The sequence below is a fragment of the Stegodyphus dumicola genome, chromosome 6 (genome assembly GCF_044657685.1).
Source record: "Stegodyphus dumicola isolate Sdum_Otavi_A_Nest chromosome 6, ASM4465768v1".
Lineage (NCBI taxonomy): Eukaryota > Metazoa > Arthropoda > Arachnida > Araneae > Eresidae > Stegodyphus > Stegodyphus dumicola.
Window position 1 is genome coordinate 204,752,492 of NC_140773.1, and position 20,019 is coordinate 204,772,510.

The window sequence follows — 20,019 nt, forward strand, 5'->3', positions numbered from 1 at the left end:
AAAATATAATAATTATGGATTTTGCTTTTGCATTTTCGGAAGAATAGAGCTATGCCAAAACAATGGCTATAGGAATGCTTAGAAATTTGCGTACTTTCCTTTCACTATCCTATTTGATATTTAATTCCTCACCCTACGTTTAAATTTGCCATGTAAGAAAAGTAATGTAGAATAATTGTAGACTCATTAGGTTTTTTTTTTTTTTTTTTTTTTTTTAATTTATTTTTATGCTGGAGACCTGAAAACTGAGCTATGCCCTCGCCGGGACTCGAACATGGACTTTTCGAATACTTACCGATTGTGTTACCGTTACACTACGAAGGCATGCAGAAAGGAGGGAGAAAATACCTTATATACTCCCACTCTTAAAGGGCGACTGGGGATCAGGGGAGCCAAACGGCAAGGTGGTAAAGAATCATCATCAACCACTTTTAAGTTCGGGAGCCACTGTAGACTCGTCTAGAGTTCTTTTTTTTTTTTTTTTTTTTTTTTTTTAAGTAGGAGAGGTGAAAAATGAACAATGCTCTCGCCGGGACTCGAACTTAGACCTCTCTAACACGCGCCGAGTGTGCTACCGTTAGACCACGAAGGCATGAAGAAAGGAGGGAGAAAATTCCTTATAAGATCATCGTAAGTACTTACAACAGCATAATGCACATCGCACTTAATTTTTTTTCAGAATTTTTCCTTCTCTTTATGTATTGAAGAAGCTTTTTCTTAACATTTGGGAAAGAGATATGAACTATATGACTCTCTAACACTCGGCGCGTGTTAGAGAGATATAAAATAATAGTCACACTATTCTAAAATACATTTTGGGTATATCAATTGAAAATGGAACATTAAGGTTTTGGCAACATAAACTTTACATAATGTTCAAGCTCTTTTAAAATTAATAACATAATAGTAGAAAGAAAATGCACATTGTTTCAGTTTTATGACATAATGCCCATTTACTTGCCTCTAAACCTGGATAATGGCTCTGCCTGTCTTACTGCAGGATCCGATTTCGAATCCGGGGCAAAGTATGGATGTGTGAAAACGTACAGGATCTGTGCGGCATAGGGTGCGGCTCTAAATATGTAGCGAGCCGAAAGTCCTTTCGAGAGGTTGATGATAGGGGGAGAAGTGTGGGAGACCCTTAGACCCGTCCCCTCCGGGGTGCTCGCCATCAAAATTGGGAGCGCAACTGAGCAAAGTCGTATTGTCTCAAGGTATGTATGGCGTTCAAGGCTCTTACCAACGACAGGCGCAATCTTGCACACCTTGCCATGATGAATTTCGTGGCTGATGTTACTGTCAGACAAATGAAATAAGTCACAACAGACTTTAAAGTGACCAGACGTGCAGTGTGAGGCTCGTGTGGCTCGTGAGCTACGATTTGAGTATCGCTGGTGTACTGGAACGATTAAAAATCTTTCACGTTCGCAATCATTCCCGATCGCAGATATTTATTGAATGTATAAAACTTCATTATACTAGTCTCTAAGTGACCATCTCGTGTTTTGTAAGTCTCTCGTGAGCTTCTTTTGATGCTACTCTCAGACAAGTCAGATAAGTGACAACAAAAACAACATTTACTTGGAAGACTGTTGTGCTCAATTTAAATGTTAATATAGTATGATTGAAGGAAGAAGTTTTATTAGCAATTTGTAGGAAAAGTTATGGAGGAATTGTTTTCGTAATTTTATCTACAAATTATGATTCTTTTAAGGCAATAATCCATATTGATTTTTTTAATAACTATAAAAGCACGGGAAAAATTTTATACTAAATATTAGCTCGCATCTCAAATTTATCTTGTGTTGTGTACTTTAATAAAACGGCTTCTTTTGTCTTGGACATGTTAAATCATTTAAGATACATTAACATAATAGACTTCATCCAAACATTTTACATAAAAGCAGTTATAATTATTTTTTTTCCAATGGCAGATTGTGAACAATTACAAATGTAACCCAGTCAATTAATCTATACAAAGCCAGATGTGGTGGTCTCTTTATTATGGTGGCACCTAATAGGTGGGCCACCATCGTCTTTCCTATGAAGGGACGGACAGTTACAACCATGCCTTCTCCGGGATTCGAACTCAGGCCCTCCGGCATCGCAGTCAGCTTTCCTGACCACAATACCGATTGAGCGGCGCAGTTATAATTATTACACTTGCAGTATTTTAAGTTTTTGTTTTCTTCCCAGAAGCAATTTTGATGAAAGAAGTAATTGTCTTTTATTTTAGCTATCAAGGTTTGATACTTCTGTTGCAATAAGTATCTAAATTGCTCACATGCAAACAATAAATTTGTAGCTGCATGTTATTTAGAGGAGTATTTTTAAAAATGAGAATTTTTTCCTCCGATGATATTTATAGTATTACCAGAGTTGGAAAATTTCGCTTTTGTCATGAGATTGGTATTCAACATGTTCTTATAACTAACCTGAACTTGATCGAAAGTCTGACCAGGTGCTCCTTTCACATAAAAGTAAGTATTTTGGGAGTATATTGAGCTATGACTATTGACAAAGCGTAACCTAGGACGTAATTCAACTTAAAACTGATTAATAGCACAATTCTTTGAATATATTTTGAAATCCTAACCACGTCTCAAATGTTCTGGTGAATTCGCCTCAAAGCTAACTTAAGCCTACGTCAAAAGCACTTCTAAATGTCAAATATCTGACAAACTCATTCCATGTACAATTTTTGCTACAGGTCCATTTTCAATCTTCATGACTGTCACTAAAATTCTGATCACGTACTGCCTTAAGCGAATTCAACGACTATAATGTAAGATATACCTTTTTGAAGAAGCAGGAAACATTTTTATGGAAATCAACATTTGATGTTAGAATTTCTTGTACTGAAATCTCTCTAAATTTTGTGGCCGTGTGCCAGATTATTTATACGCCTAGAGACCTGACAAATGCAGAAGCTTCAAAAGAAAAAAAAATCCTTTATTTAACTTCCACGCAGCCTGAAAAGTAAACACTTCAAATTTCTGCTGTTTTTTCCTTTAGCTTGCGGCAAAGATTTGCTCGTTGTGATTCTTCGCGAGTGATTAATTAGAGAGGGGAGTCAAGGTTAGCCTTTGCTAATATTGCATATTAAATCCGATTCTTCTTGAATATTTGTCGAAATGTTGTTGTACACGCAAATTAACGGAGTTGTATTTCTGTTAATTTTTAATTTGCGCAAGCTTTAAGTCGAAGCATTAACAAATATTTTTATTTTGGATTTTAATTTTTTGTAACACTTGTAGCTAAGATGCCAGTTGAGATTTCTAAGAAACCTTTCGACTATCTTTTACTACTACTGAGCAGTTCGTTTAAATCTTACACTTACTACCGTATCCGTATAGTGTAATCTTTGAATATGAGTTTTTTATTCTACAATTTTGTGATGGTTTGTGTTTGTGTTGGTTTGGTATTTTAATGAGCATTATATGGTATTTCGTCCTTCCTTTCCGCATGCATTCATAGTGTAATTGGAAGCATACTCGACGCATATTCGACAGTTCCAGGGTTGGAGTCTCGGCAAGGGCAATGCACATTTTTCACCTGTTCTGATTCAAAATAACCTAATGAGTCTACAGTGGTGGATAATACTTCGCTACCACCAGGATTTGACGACTGGGTCCCCTCATCCCCAGTCGCCGTTTAAAAGGGGGAGTATATAACGTATTTTCTCCGTACCTTTTTCGCATACCTTCGGGGTGTAATTGGAAGCATACTCGACATGTATTCGAGAGGTCTAAGGTTTCGAGTCCCGGCGAGGGTATTGCACATTTTTCATGTCTTCTGCTAAAAATTGAAACCTGATGATTCTACAGCATTTTAACTAATTAAACTACAACTCATACGTTGCCACTTCTAGAAAATTAACCACATATATTTATTAATTTGTAAAATATAATTACTACTGTATTGTAACATATCACTTACTACTGTATTGTAAAACATTTCTCTGCTTGATTTTCATTATTATTATAGCCTATCGGTGAATTATGGTATTTGACGTATTAGTTCAAATATATCATCAAGTTCAGTGATATTTGAAGTATACCATGCAATTACAAGGCTTAACAAAGTCGTACATTTTGTAAAATTTCGAGTTAAACTTTTCTACAAAACTGTTGATTTCCTATGCCTCTCTTGATAATTTCATACACTTATTTCGTAAACGTTTTATACGAGATATATATCCGAATTGCATATAAAAATTTATAGAGGGGGTAAATAACATAGGAAATCTTGAAATTCTCAGTTTTAGAAATAAAATAGCTGGAATAGATTTGGGATGAAATTAGGATTTGCAATTTTACGGTTTGATCTAAGCCCTTGAGCTACCAAAGAGAGGGAGCAACCATCTTCGAATACTTTCTGTTTAAGACTGAGGCTCGGCATTGTGATTTTGGAAAACACGAGGTTGTAATATCAGAGATTTAATTTCGAAATGCGATTCAGCTCACCTTGTATAAATCCCTATATAACGGAGAAGGTATACATTTCGATACAGGCAAAGATGATGAAGAGATTGTGATTAACTACAGCAGTTTGACAGCAGCATCTCGCTTTTATTATTTTTAAAGATCTTGTTTTTATAAAGCTTACAATTGCGATATTGATAATTAGGATTTTTCTCTCTAATCGGTCCAGCACTGTCTACCATAAATCAGACAGCTTTCGATTTGAAAAGCGTTCATTGAAAAGAGATATTTTAGAATTATGTTTCTGGGGTATTTGTCCTATCATAAAACTAAGCTTCAAACATAAATTAGTTTTGGGAACTTCTACTTCATTCACAGTGAGTATACAGAAAACACTAATTAATAGATTTAGAAAACGTAAAACACACGGTCGTCTAAAAATGTAATTTTCGTCTGCAGTTTAGTAGAATGCATTTGAATCAAAGCGCTGATATCGAAAATTCTGATGACCCGCTACTGAAAAAAAAAAAAAAAAAACGGAGGGGGGGGAAGGCTCATTTTAGTTTTAATCATTGCAACATAATAGTTTTAGAACTGACTTACTATGCTAGTGTTCTGCTTGAATTCTTTACGTAGATCCTATTTTCTTATACTATTTAGTAGAAAGATCTTCTTTTCTTTTAAATATATTTTACTATACAAAAGTATCCGCCATTTCAGCTTCATTATTATTTTAGACGAAGTATAAAGTTTTGTTTTGGTAAATAAATCACGGATAAAAATGCTGATAAATAATTCTCATCTATGAGTTATATACACAACTCGCAGATGACTTAAGTCATGAAAGAGGAGCAGGAAAATTATGCCGCAATTTTATACACTTGTGGGCTGCATTATTACTTGGTTAGATAATTTTTTATGGTATACTGTATTTTCTCTCTTCTTTTAAGTGACAGCTTCTGAAAAGTTTAAAAATATTCTCAGAATTTTCCTCTTTCTCAATAACTGTTCAGAAAATGAATTCCCCTTATATATTTTTTTAAATAGATTTGTCTACGTAGTGATTTATGTTTACGTCTTATTAAAAAAGTCAAATCTTCGCAAATCACCTGCGAAGGTCACGCCAAACGTTTCCCATATAATTGTTAAACTAAATTGTTAAACTATTGTTAACTATATAATTGTTAAAAACTCATAGCTAAGCACATATAAACTAACATTCAATCCAGATTTAAGTTACACGGAACTAGAAATAAAGATTATTAGATATTGTAATGCTCCTATGTATCTTTATTGCAATGTATGTTTCTTTCAAAGAAATAATATTGTGATAGTTATCTGTAGTTTATCCATGACTACATTTTAGTAAACGCATCCTTCGGAAATTAAATTATTAGCCTAAATTTCTGCCTTCAATTTTCGAATATTAAAACTAATCGTAAAAGGGGAAAAGTATGCGAAGAACTACTGTATTAGTCAGACCTTAGTATTGCAGTAGTAGCCTACAAAACTGAGATCTTAAGTTCCATGTGGACAGTGTAAAACCAAGCTTTAAAGTTTCAACGTAGAAGTCTCAGCATGCTGATATTATAATGTGCACTGATTCACTTTCTGTTGACTTCTGTCACTTACCTGACATTAACAACAGAACAAGTCTGACAATAACATTAGAACAATAATAACTCACTTGTCTGACAATGACATCTACCAATTTTATCGCGGCAGCGAGCGTAGGACTGCGCCTATCGTTGGCACGTGTCTCCGGCATATTTTAAATAAAAATGCCACTAATCCTAAATCCGTCCCAATTTTGAAGGAGAATTCCTCGGGGCACAGTTTCAAGCATCTCCGACTCCTCTTTGCCTATCACCAAACCATTCGAAAGGACTTTTCGGTCGACTTATAGTTTAAGTACGCCCATGACGCAAAGACATTGTACATTTACAAACATCTCCGAGATTCGAGCTTTGCCCACGATACGGCAATCGGCACCACTAAGAACTGTACCGATTCGGGCGGCAGTGATTAATTTTTCTGGCGGATGATTTTCTTTTACAATCTACAAAGAGAACTGAGCTGATTTTGGACCACTTCTGTCGCGTTTCTCAGGGGCATGGAGACAAGAGGTATGGAGGGCAGCATGAATATTTGTGAGATCTTGTTTACGTTTAATTCCATCTTGTAAAACATCTATTATTCATAGTATTTACAGGTTTCAAAAGTCTCTATAAAACTGGTACACTATTCTTTATTCTTGTAATCTTAGAAGATCAGAATTCCTATCATTATTCAGTTATCAGGATAAGAGAAAGGAATTCGAAGACAGTTCATCTCATGTTCAACCAAAACAATCTGAACTGAACCATAACTGATTTTAAGATTTCCATAATGTTTGAAATGCTTCTCTGACGATATACAGGAATTAATACACTACTTTCCTCGACATGCGCGGGGCTTATACTTGTCGAAGTGGGTGGTATCCATTCGTTGTCTTACAGCGTTTTTTGACTGTATTTGAAACATCTATGTCACGCGCAGATTAATGATTTACCTAAAATACGGTCATCAAATGCCTGCTGGAACAGTTTTTGTGTTTCTGATATGTTTTGTACTGACTTCGACACTAAATCTGATGCACGCGCGTTGTTCGAATGTCGTATTCCGTATCAGTTGGAAGAAATTCATGTAGCACGCGATACAAAAAGAAAGGAGGGAAAAGATGAAGCTTGAGATCTAGCGTACTGTCTTGAAAGACTGCTAAAAACAAACACTTAAGGACGTTGCTGTATTACATGCGGTGTTTCTAGGTCAAACATTTTTAATACCGTTGCATGGGTTCTCCCACATTAAAACGTAACAAGTTATAAAAAGTTCTCCACAAAGGCTTTCTTCCCTTTGGCAAACAGCCCTCTTACGCTTTGCTCTAAATTAATATAATATAATATGTATTCATATATTACAAGTATAAAATAGCAACGTTAATCTATAAGTTATTTGAATAAAGAGGCAAGAAGATTTTCGATCATGTGTATTTTAGTATGAAGAAAGATTAGGCTAAGTTTAAGTAAATGTTGCAATCTAGCACTTGAGATTACTCTTCTTCTGTCCCAGTTGCTTTTTATCCTAAAAAGAACTTTACTCGATAAAAGAAAATTTCAATTAATCCAATTTTTTTTTCTCTTCTATTAGTTGTTTTTTCTCTCGTTTAAATGGTCCTAATAATGTCATAATAATGAGCTTTTTCATTTTTCTCTCAGTTATAAAATATGAGGCATGTTTTCAGGAAAAAGCAGTATTATTTAAATAACCCATTTTGCTATTTGACAATCAAACATTTTATCATTTTCCCTTGGTTGACTTTATGAATAAAAAATTTGCTATTTTTAATAATTTAAACCGATATAATTATTTTAACTCTGATAAACTGAGCAACTCGGATATATCCCTATGATAAACTGAGAAACTTGGAGAATGGTTAGAATTTTAATTAATGCGGTATATAAAAATGGAAAGGAAAACTTTGATATTTACTGCTGATGTTTAAGTTTAACCAAAGTCCAATCATTTGAACTACGGGTACACTAAAATATTTATAATCAGGAACAACTTGGATTGACCATTTGAAATTTGATTTAGTGCAGATATTTTTGAATACATTTAACTTTTACTGAAAAAATGCAAAATAGTAAGTATCTGAAACTTTTCCAATAAAAATCCTTTACATTAATTTAAGCAATCAGTCATATTTACTGTAACTGGTTTTCATCGAATCAATGAAAGGTAACGAATAGTTTTTAAATTTTACTCAACTAATCCAAGCCGTGTTTCAATTTGTTTATGAATACATTGTGCCCTTTTGTAAAATGTGTGCTTTCATTTACAGGAATAATCCTTAAGAAAAATTGTTTTAAATTTGTGCTTTTATTTACAGGAATAATACCTGAGAACGATTGCATGGAAAGTACTAGTAGGTGTTGATTTATCAGATAATTAACCTGTTAGATTTATATGATTCCATATGGTCAGCTACTCATTGTTTACTTCACTTAACATACATATTAAAAAGCACGATGTTTGTTTTATTTTTTCATACATCAGTCAGATGGAATGGTCTGGTACGCAAAATGGTAATCAATCTACCATAAAGAACTCTTTTTATTATGGGTAAGTGAATAATCTTCTACTTACTCTGCTGATGTACTTGAGCTGATGTGGCTATCACAAGACCAAGCCACAAACCTATTAGCTTCATCCACCTGTCCATAGGTCACAGCTTCTGAAAAGAAAAAAAAGAGAAAAGATATGAATAATGCAATATTCTCCCTCTTCAAGTCTCCTCTGCAAATGCATGAGGAGGTGTACCCCGCAGCAATAGGTCACCCCTCGAAGGAGACAGAAATCAACGAATCGGGTCAATGTCGGGGAGAAAACAATAATAGTCATAAAAAAGTAATGAATGGATGGATTTTTCTAGTTCACTGGTCGACGAGATGTACTCGAGCGTGTTGGATTCAAAGACTTTAAGCGCATCTATAATGTATTACATCGCATATACCTATTGGAAAGTTACAATGATTTGTTCCGAGAATAGCCTTTAGATCAAATCGTGCAGAGTTAGATGAAATGAGCAGTGAGAGGTCGTTAATTCAAATGACGCATATTTCAGTTCATTGACAATGAAGAATATTTTTCCCTTTTTCTTCTCTAGCCTTCATCTTTTTATCCTGGGTATTAAGCACTAAATCAATTCTAACAAGATTTCAAATGACAAATGAGTATTCCTCCCCCCCTCTGTGTTTGGCTTTTGGTTTGAAAACATACATTAAAAATATGTATTTGTTTAAATGATTCCTTTTAAATTGTTCTTTTCCTTACGTAATTTTAACTTAAATATAAGCGAAAATATTGAAATAAAAAATAAAAATATTAATTGTTTCTTCTACCATCTGGGTTATACTTAATGCCCATTATTATACAATAAAACCCCGTTGTAATCCAAACGAGGAAGAAAAGCAACATTAAATCAGCTTGTAAGACTGTGTTCTCTTCGGTAACATAAACTTCGCTAGATCTTTCAAAGGAACCTGGCGACTTCTCGCATAGGCATAAAGAATACCAGCACAGAAGAAGGGTGAAAATAACCCTTTATTATTCGTCAAACACTGAACAGGAAAGGCACGTATTTCATGCTTACAATAACACCGACAACTTACGGTGGAATTTATGAATCGTTACACAATAAAGTCAAAGATAAAGAGTAATGCTGAACTAACAAATTAAGTTACGGCTATCTAAGTTCAGTCAACAAACTACCCGGCGTGCTACTTATTTAAATGGCCAAGAAGGCGTATCAGCAACTCCGCGTAGGACAGACTCGTAACATGCGCTGGCTAGCTAAAACATGCTTTGAATAAACTCGAAGATTGAGCTGTTTAAATACTCACTTCACTTAACATCCCAGGGAGGAAATGAGAGGGGAAGTTGAGGAGTTCAGAAAAGATAACAAAAATTTGAATAACTGGTTAATTGAACTAAGGGAAACCTTACAAGCTGAGTCTCCAAAACCAATCACTTCAAACTTTTTTTTAAGAAAAATATTTTAGTCTTTGGTTTTTGAAACGTAAATACGTGTTTTAACTTGAAAGCAAATGATATCAAAGTATCGTAAGCAAAACAGTGATGCTTTCGCAATGCTTACAGGCATTTAAATGTCGTTAAAGGCATACACCACGATTGTTTTAGAAGAATGTACCAAAAGTCTATTTTGTTAAAACAAATATACTCTCCTTAAACCTTAAATTTACATACAGATGACTAATCCAAGATGGCTGATCACATAGCTTGCTTTGTATTTTTGAATTCTGCTTGAAATATCAATTAAATGTTTGCTGTTTTGGATAACATAGTTAAGCTGAAATTTTAACCCTCCATCACGTGCAAGTTATATTATGCAAAGAATTTTCACAAAATTTTTGGACATTTAACCCCTCCCTGCTCGTAAAAAATAAAGCTTTAAGAATGTGTGTTTATATTTTTAAAGGATTTTAAGGATGGTATCATAATTTAAGAATGATAACCCGCACGGTTAATAGAAACAATAACTTGTACTAGTAATTATTAGTGTGGGCAAGTGATACTATTTTTCCCATGACCTCCTATCTCTAAGATTTTATTTAGAAATTTTGTACTTATCTTTTTCCAATTTTAGCTACCGAAAATAATTCCAAGTTTGTTCAAAAGAAATAACCTTGCTTAGTTTCGATAAGCGGTACTTCAATGCATGTCAGTACTCAGCAAGAAATCTTCAATATTCCACTAATGACTTTTGTCCTAAAATGTGTCATATTTTAATACACTCTACAATTTCTATTCTGTTAGCCACAAACATAGCTTTACTTATTTTTAAATCCTCGAATTCATAAAATAGTATAATCTATAATCTATACTATCAAAATCTGTGCGTGTCTATCTGTTTGTTTGTGTGTGGCATCATCTCCTTCGGAACGGCGGGGAGTTGAGTTTCGAGAGATATGCCTGGATTCCAAAAATTCGTAGGAAGCCATTTCGACCATTCTCATCTTCGTACGATTTTAATCAGTCGAGATATTAATTAAAAACTCTGAAAACGCTAATTTTCGTTCTCATTTTTCTGAGTGGCAATAGTCTCGAGAGTCGCTGAAGATAAAAATGCTTTTTCCAAAAGTGTTGCCACTCTCGCTTTCAAATCTTAGAATTTGCTAATAAAAAATTTGTAAGATTTTTTTGTTTGCTAATAATAAGTTTTAAAAAATATGAAAAAAGAAATCTGAAATGTTTCAGATTTTAAATTATATCCAAAGGGGCGTTTTTTAACATTTTGTGTGCTACCTTTCTTTATTAAATATCATATTCTTCGCACTTAAACCATAAGATCCAGTTCAACAGTAATATCTCAAAATAGTTTTAAAATGAGCATATCTTTAGAATTTCCCATACAGAGACTCACGCGCTGCAGATAAGAAATGTTTTTTTCTGCACAACCGTTGCTATTGCTCGCTTTGAAACCCTTGAGTTTGTTAATCAAAAATTCGTTAAAATTTTACAAAATAGGAAATCGATAATAAAACAAATTCCAAATTTCAAATTTTGTCTTCCACATGCTAATATTCGTTGGAGGATTACGTCATTCAAAATTCGATGGCTCTATGTAGCGTTATTTTATCACAATGCGAGAAATATACATATATTTATGCAGATTTTTCATTATTTAATTTTTTCAAATATAATGCAAGACTCTAACATTTTGTGGCAACAGTTTGAAAAGTGAACCGACATTTATAGGAGTCCGACGCAAAATGCCAAAACGAAAGTAATAGTCCGTCGGGACTCAAATTCCTTTGGACTAATAAAAATAGCATTGAGAAAAATAAAATATGTTATTATTATATAATGTCATATTCTGATTTGAAGAAAGCCCGCGACTGCATGTGGCATCATTTTATGTAGAAAATTTTTCCTTAGTGATAGCATTTTAAATAAATAGCTACTGTTGACAACTTTTTGTTTCAAGTTAGGTTTACTGACGCGGTATGTTATTGCTATGTTAATTCTTTCATTGATATTGAGAAAAAATTGTTATATTACATATCATGACGTCATACATATATGTATTAAAAATCTGATGTGTAAAAAGTTTTGTATTCTTGTATGGCAACAAAAAAATTATTTACCAACTGGTTGCTGCGTGAAAAGAATGAATTGATTTCATTCATATCGAAGTTTTTATACATTTTCTTTTCAGGTGTACATAGAACTAAAAAATTTTGCTTTGTCTGCTTGTTATTTACCATCAGACTCTTCGTAGAAAATACATAAAGAGGTAAAAAATTATTAGAAATATAAATGGAGCCATTTTATGTTTAAAACACAGACAGTAATATCCATCACCCAAGCCTTTTTCTACTCTTTCGTATATTATATACGTCATAAGAATTGTATTTATTGCTATTTCTTAATCATTTTTCTAATTATTTCAGGTGAAAGACCAGAACCAGGAAAAGTGAAGTTATTAGCATTGTTTGTATTAACAATCCTTTTATTTCATTATACAGAGTTACTATCTGTAGGTTCCTCAGCAGGAAAAAAAAATGAAATTTACAATAAAAGAAAAAAAGGGAAATTGGGGAACAAAAATTTTCATCTCAAATTTCTTTTCATTGGAAACTGTGTTCCCTATTTTTATTACTTGAGAGATTCACTTTTAAAAATAACATTAACTCTGACCTCAATTGCTCTTTTTGAGAAACAGTAATGTAAACTTTTTATTTTTTTATACTTTTATTAGAAACGACGATGGCTTTAAAGTGCGATTTCTCAACGCAATTAAAAACGAACACTTCTCATCTTATCTTGATGCTCTTCATTGTTTCTGCTTCAATGCATTTCCCTAAATTAATGTGTGCTCTTAATACAAACTGAGCTTCTTTTAAAATGATTCTATTTTGAAATGGTATAAAATACTCGGCAGTAGCAATTGTATTAAAAGTATGCTTTAAAACCTTTGAAAAGATAAATTTTGTAAAAATCTTGCGTATTTGTCTTTAACTAAAGAAACCAACAATTAGCCGCGAATAGTAATGCCGGTGAAAATGATTCGTATTACGACACGTTATGAGCATTTAACATGGTCAGAGATAATGTATAGCCATCATTCCTTTGTGATCTTGAAAAAATAGATAGGAACTCACAAGAAAAATAAATAAATAAATAAAAATAACTTTAAAAATCTGAAAGATTTCAGATTTTAAATTACGTCCAAAGGAGCGCTTTTTTTACCATTTTGTGTGGTACCTTTATTTATTAAATATCATGTTCTTCGCACTTAAACCCTAAAATTCAGTTCAAGAGCAATATCGCAAAATAATTTTAAAATGAGCGTATCTTTCGAATTTCCGATACACAGTCTCGCGCGCTGGAGATTAAAATAAGTTTTCTGTACAACGTTGCCATTGCTCGCTTTGAAAATTTTTGAGTTTGTTAATCATAAATTCGTTTAAAGTTTTACAAAATATTAAATCGATAATAAAACAAATTGCAAATTTTAAATTTGCGCTTCCAGATGCCAGATGCCCATATTCGCAGGAGGACTACGTTATTCAAAATTTGAAGGCTCTAGGTACCGTTGTTTTATCACAATGCTAGAAACATACATACATTTATACAGATTCTTCATTATTTAATTTCTTCTCGCCGAAATCATCTTGAGAGGCTTGTGACAGAAGAAAGGGGTGGAAGGCCTTCGGACCACCCTCGGGGCATTCTCTCTCGCATTCCAACCCGGAGCCTAACAATTCGCTACGTATAGCATTACCTGAACCACCCTATGATATTACAGGGGTGACGGCGTAACTTCTACCTGTACCTGTTAAGATTCAGCGCCACCCTGATCGGCAATACTGGCTCTTGTCTCATTGAGCCCGGGTTTGAATTCTGGAGACGGCATGGTTGTTTGTAAAATGGCAGACCAAAGACCTGGTGAATGGTTTTGTGGAAGGAAAAGAGGGGTCAGAGAGCTTCGGATCTGTCCACTGGGATGAAATTTTGATGATCGGCCTACTTCTACCTATATTTATTAAGATTCCATTGTAATAAATACTCAATGATCACCTGTCAAAAGTCAATGAAAACAAATTGCGGTGAACCCCACTATAACGAACTTCAAAGTTCTGTAAGTTTCGATCTCTTTAATCAGTGGTTAGCTACATTCGGTCCAATAAAAAATGAATTATCTTATAAAAACATGTAAAAATTGAAAAATAAATTACACAGGAAAAACAAAAAATGTTTTACATTTACTAAAAGAAGTGAATAAATAAATCTATTTTAAAATATCTCAACGAAATTTAATTATACAATTATTATTACGCATTACATACAATTATTGTGTTTGCTTTTCCAGTTTCATTAGATGTTAATAACTTTAATGATAAATTACTTGGCATAAATATCATTTTCCTGATCCTTTTCTAAAACTTAACCATTTATAAATATGAATAATTGTTTTGTCCATAACAACATAAAATAAATAAAAATGAATAACAAATTTCTGATGATAAAAATAATTTATCATTTTCTTCTGGCGTGACAGAGAACTGCAGGAAAATATAATTCATGGTCGCAAAGATTCAATAAGTATGTCTTACCCAAAGAATGCAAAACCCTTACTCAAAGGACATAACTTGGACAGCATTTATGCTCAAACCAAACAAACCGATAAGGATTAAAATCTCACTTCCTAATAAACAAATCAACTGTATAGCCTAGAGCTCACACGGTTCACTACTTCCTTTCCCATGGATATCAAAATTTCAATATTTAGCATCAGCCTTAAATAGATCTCCATCTGACAGCTCAGTCAAAGAGTTTGAATGAAATCAAAGAACTCATTCATGTTCTTTAATTTAATGATCATTAACCCCTTATAGTGTCTAAAATGTGTTTATTGCCTTCCCATTCTCCTCGAAATGGATTCATAACTGTCTTTCAGAGCTCCTTTTTAAAATATAAAGAAAAAAGGGGGAAGTTAAAAGAAAAAAATAAAGTCCACCAGTGGCCGAAAGGTAAAAGCTGCTGAACATTGATAGTTCGGTCCGAAGTTGAGTCCCGGCGAACGGGCTTGGCAGCATGCGCGTTTTCGTGGTTTTTACCATTTATAACGTGGATACGAGCCGATTTCCCTTAGAAATTCCTCCACTGGGCATTCCTCACTTTCCATTTAGTACCTAGTGGAGAGGCACTTAATAAATAAAATAAAGTTAAAAAAAGGGTATTTTCCTTTACAAAAGGAATGTGGATGATTTAGGTTTTAGTAATTGTTTTGTGTAAACGCGCGCAAGTTCTTGAAGCTATGTGAAATACACACACACACACACACAAACAAACAAACAAAAAAAAAAAAAAAAAAAAAGTCCAATATAATGGCACAGCTCGTTATAGCCGATATTCATACTTTTGGGGGTCCGTTACGACAGCACAAAATTACATAAAGTGCGTGGGAAATTATCGAGACCAAATGGCTCATTTGCCATAATTCGTTATAAGCCGGATTCGTTATAGCAGGGTTCGACTGTATTAATGTATCCCACTGTATCCCATTCTAATATTACATGCAAGATATGTATATATATATTAATAAGCTAATCACGCATTGTTAGAGTAAAAGGACATCAAGTTTTAAAAAAAAAATGCTATCGTGTGTGCTTTGTGCGTGATGACCATTGATACCTTAACCTAAATTCATTCAGTAATCAAACGTACCACATTTTCTTGACATTGGTCTTAATATTCGTTTTATTAATCAAATAAGCTGTTCAAGGTAACTTGTCTGCCTGCAAAACAGATAATGATTTCCAAAGTTGATAGCAGGATGTGTATTTGAAAGTCTCAAGTAGCTCTACTTTGAATGATTTCATCGACAGGTTAATGATTAAGACTTATAAATATAAAGGCGAAAGAACGTATAAAAAACTCCCGTTAATGGACATTTGCTACTTTATCAGCAAAGGTTATTATTATCAAGGGAGAAAAACATGATTTATAGCCAAAACCTGACTTGTTCGAATATGTAATTATTGGGCAAGATGGAAATGAGTTTGATAAAGATGGCGACATAGAAAGTGAATCATTCTAATCTGAATAATTTATATAATAACTGGGATCTCGAAGAGAAGTAGGAAGAACTGCATTTAAGCGTAGGCATAATTTGATGGTATATTTAGATTTGATTGTAACTGGCGTAATAAGCACATAATGCATTAAGGATAGTCAGGCAAATTCCCCCTCCACTGCAAAGTATATAAATTCTTTCGATGCCAATCAGAGACAAGATAATTTTGAAGCCAAAAGAAAAGGTATTTGAGACTGTTATTATTTCAAATAATTCATATGTTAGGCGCAGGTAAGGATTTCCTCAATTTGTCCTTATATTACAGTAAAACCTCCTAAGATGACAACCTGCAATTCTAAATGATGATGGTCTTCTGTGAAGATTTGTGAGCATGACTATCGGTGATGCCCAGTACATGATGTTTGTTTACTTATATATATGTTTGTTAATTGTTGGTAGCCGCTGTCAGTATTTCATTGTATTTATTATAGAAATATAAAAACTGTTACTTTATTTGCTGTGAGGTAGGCACATTAAAATTCACATCGACTTTTATGGCACCTTTGACATTTTGCAAGGCATATTCAGAAGCATATTCTCTTGAATAAAATGCCTGCTCAATCAGGGATGTTTGACTATCGTTAGTTTATATACGGTAATCATCCTATTAAGCTGTAAAAATCATTCACTTTCTTTCTTATCATACGAGTACTCTTTAGAGCAACACTTTTAGGTGCCTACAAAAACCTTTCTCTTTTGTTTTTACATCTTATATATCCAGGTTTAAGCCTATACCGGTATTTCACAAACTCTTCTGTTAAAAATGAACTTTTTCATATTTAATCATATATTAATGTGATTAAATATGATTAAATGACATTACATTTTTCATATTATTAAAAGGCATATGACTTATTGTTTTAATTAAATACTTCAGGTAAAAAATCATATTATTACTAAAAGAAGAAATTTTAAAGAACCAGCCAACCAAAGAAAAATGAGCAATTTTCACAATAATGAAAATTAAATAATATTATTACTCGTTATTGTTTGGCCTAATTTCAATATAATAATGAGGAAATTGTTTAAAATATTATTAGAAGTTATTATAATCTGGCATAGAGGTATCAACAAGTGCAGTTAATAAAAATAGCTCCGATTGACTTTCTCTGGGCAGATCAACACAAAACTTTGATGTGCTTGTAGAGCAGAGGAAGCTGCACAGTATAATAGAATGACAAGCAACAAAATAAAGTATACTTATGTTGTCGTTCCGTACATTCGTTATAAATTTGCGGTGGATGATGTGACTGCTCGCCGTTTTCACGAGTATGCCAAAGGTATTCAGTTGAATTTAGTTTTATATTCTCGGCAGCGATTTCAATGGCCTGCTTCCCGAACCAAGTGAAAGCCAACCGGATCTATAACAGAAACAGTTATCCTGGTATACTACATTTCCTTTCAGATGGCAAAACATTATGCAGAGAAGCAACTGATAATCTAGCAGATCTACGTATTTAAATTCAGCAAAGATGCTTGGTACAAGTATCACAAGTCCCAAGCATTCATGAGAAAGAGCACACCAAACTATTCACTAAAACACCATGATCTTGTACAATTCTAACATAGCACACTCTATAAATAGCTTCATAGGGTTAGCTCCATGTTCTTAGCAAGCCTGATGAAGTCGGAATCAAAACTCATCACTACATGCTATTCACTTCCAATCGTCTACAATCCAATCACCATGTTCTGTGGCCTATGAAACAAGCTTAGCATAGTTGCGTGCAGTAAGAAGTGTTAATTAAGTAGATCTACGTTTTATCTACAGTTGCGCAGTCCATATACAGAGTGTCCAACTTGACCTCTCATTCAGTTGGGTAGTCACCTGAGCTAAGTTTGGTATCGGTGGCTACCTAGAGTACGACTGCGCCTTCGAAGACCACGATCATTCAGAGCTGCATTTACCTTTCAATTTGCCTGATTATTCTTTGTTTTCCGGTATCTGAATTCTCTTGTCAAACACTTGATGCTGTGGCAGGCTAAAACTCCAGATTCTGAAATATTTCTGAAAGTGAATGACTTATGAGACAAAATCGAGATTTGTCCTCAATTGAAGATGTATAAATCACGAGTTAAACTCATCATGTTACTTTTATAAAACTTTCTGACAATAATTTATTTTGTTGCTGATTATTTAATTTGGAAACTACGACATTTTCAAAAGATTTTAAGCAGTACTTGACTTAATTTTAATTTTTATAATATCCGAAACTGTGATATATCAAACACAAAGATTAATGTATTTAATTAATGGAAATTATATGCGCAATTTCAAAATTATTAAAATAAAGCAAACTTTTTACATACATATGAGTTTAAGTAATTAGAAAAGGGTAAAAGCATGAGGAATTCAATTCTTCAATTGAATTAATTGAAGTGTTTTAAGATAATTCAACTGAAGTGAATTAATATTTTTTATTCACTTCAATTGAAGTGATCTAAGATTTGAGTCCTTGTTATTCTTTAAAGTTACGCTATTTATGCATTACTTTCCAAGTTATATATTTTACCCCTGTTATCGAACTCACAGCTAATCGAATCATGAAATGACACAATAAGATTCCATCACAATTTTTACTGGATCACTCATAGAATGAGATAATATTTATATTACAGTAATTCATAGCTCTGTGTATTACAAGTCTTCAGTTTTGCCCCTGAACGTCTCTATGGCAGCAAACCTAACAAACTCGTTAAAATAATGGGAATTGCCGCGTCTCCTCTTTTACTAAATATGTCTCGATGCCACAAGTTTTGATTCTATTAGGAGTTGAATCAGCAAGTAATGAATCAAACACTATGCTAACGATCGTGCAACCAGTTTTTTACCTTTTCTTTCTTTTTATTTATTTCTGTATGTCTGCCGCATATTGACTTCCATATAGACGAAGTTGCAAGACGTTAATTAGATACATTAATTATATTAATTCTAGGAACATTTTTATCTTTTCCATTAAGACGACATTTAAAATTCCAGCAATATCTTTATCCTTGGGGCATACAAACTTACCAAAATAGTGGTAGTATCATTTTACTTCTTATCACATTGTAATCGTTCTAGTTTCAGGGAATCTTATTAACCCGGATCACTAAACAATTAAATTAAAGCTTTAAGATTCAAACTCGACATTCATGTGTGATTTAAGGAGTGTTTTTTTTTTTTTTTTTTTTTTTTTTCCTGCTATCAATTTTTAACTTACCGAAACGTTTTCAATCAAGTTCATAGTGACATTCTTCCAGGGAGCATGAACTTAATCACGGATGCTAATGGGGAAAAAGGGAAATTGTGTCGTTTTGGTTTTGACCCAGAAAGATGACTACGGACCGGCCGAAGGTCACTGATGAAGCAGAAGGACCGGACTCAAACCTCCTACTAACATACTTATCTTTTCCCACCTGTTTTACGAGCCATCATTCACGTGGTTTTTCCAGATACTGCATTAAGTTGTTATGCATTGGTTTTACTTTGACTCACCGTATAATGCGCGCGAAATCTTAATGTATGGATTTGAATTCTTTGAAAGACGGCAAGCAGAATATGGATGCGGTGATGTTATTGGTTCAGATGTATAAAATTTTTCGAAAAATCGAAAGTTCTATAATTCTAGTTCTATAACACTTTAATAGAATAGCTTTTATATGAAATTTTGCAAGAAAATTTTTTTTTTTTTTTTTTTTTTTTTTTTTTTTTTTTTTTTTTTTGGAGGGGGACGAGTTTTCGAAAATCGCTGGTTACACCAAAACTATAAGCCAAACAATTTGCTTGCTTTCGTCGTTATTTAAGCGGAGAAAATCAATCTTTTATTCTGTTATCGTGACAAATAATTTTTCTCACTTTAGGAACATCAATAAACTTTCTCATCTTCATCGAAGATTGATTTTTTTTAA

The 20,019-nt window shown here is 33.4% G+C and overlaps 1 protein-coding gene across 4 annotated transcripts in view; it reads right to left on the reverse strand.

The window, feature by feature from the left end:
• Positions 1-20,019, reverse strand: part of LOC118190717 (uncharacterized) — a 156,802-nt gene that overhangs the window by 93,198 nt on the left and 43,585 nt on the right. For 3 of the 4 annotated variants that reach the window (XM_085819383.1, XM_085819381.1, XM_035361474.2), the window contains exon 2: positions 8,613-8,700. In XM_085819383.1, the coding sequence (XP_085675509.1) occupies positions 8,613-8,688 (76 nt within the window). In that variant the 5' untranslated portion in view covers positions 8,689-8,700. The remainder of the gene's footprint in view (positions 1-8,612; positions 8,701-20,019) is intronic. The other variant, XM_085819382.1, reaches the window with a different exon arrangement.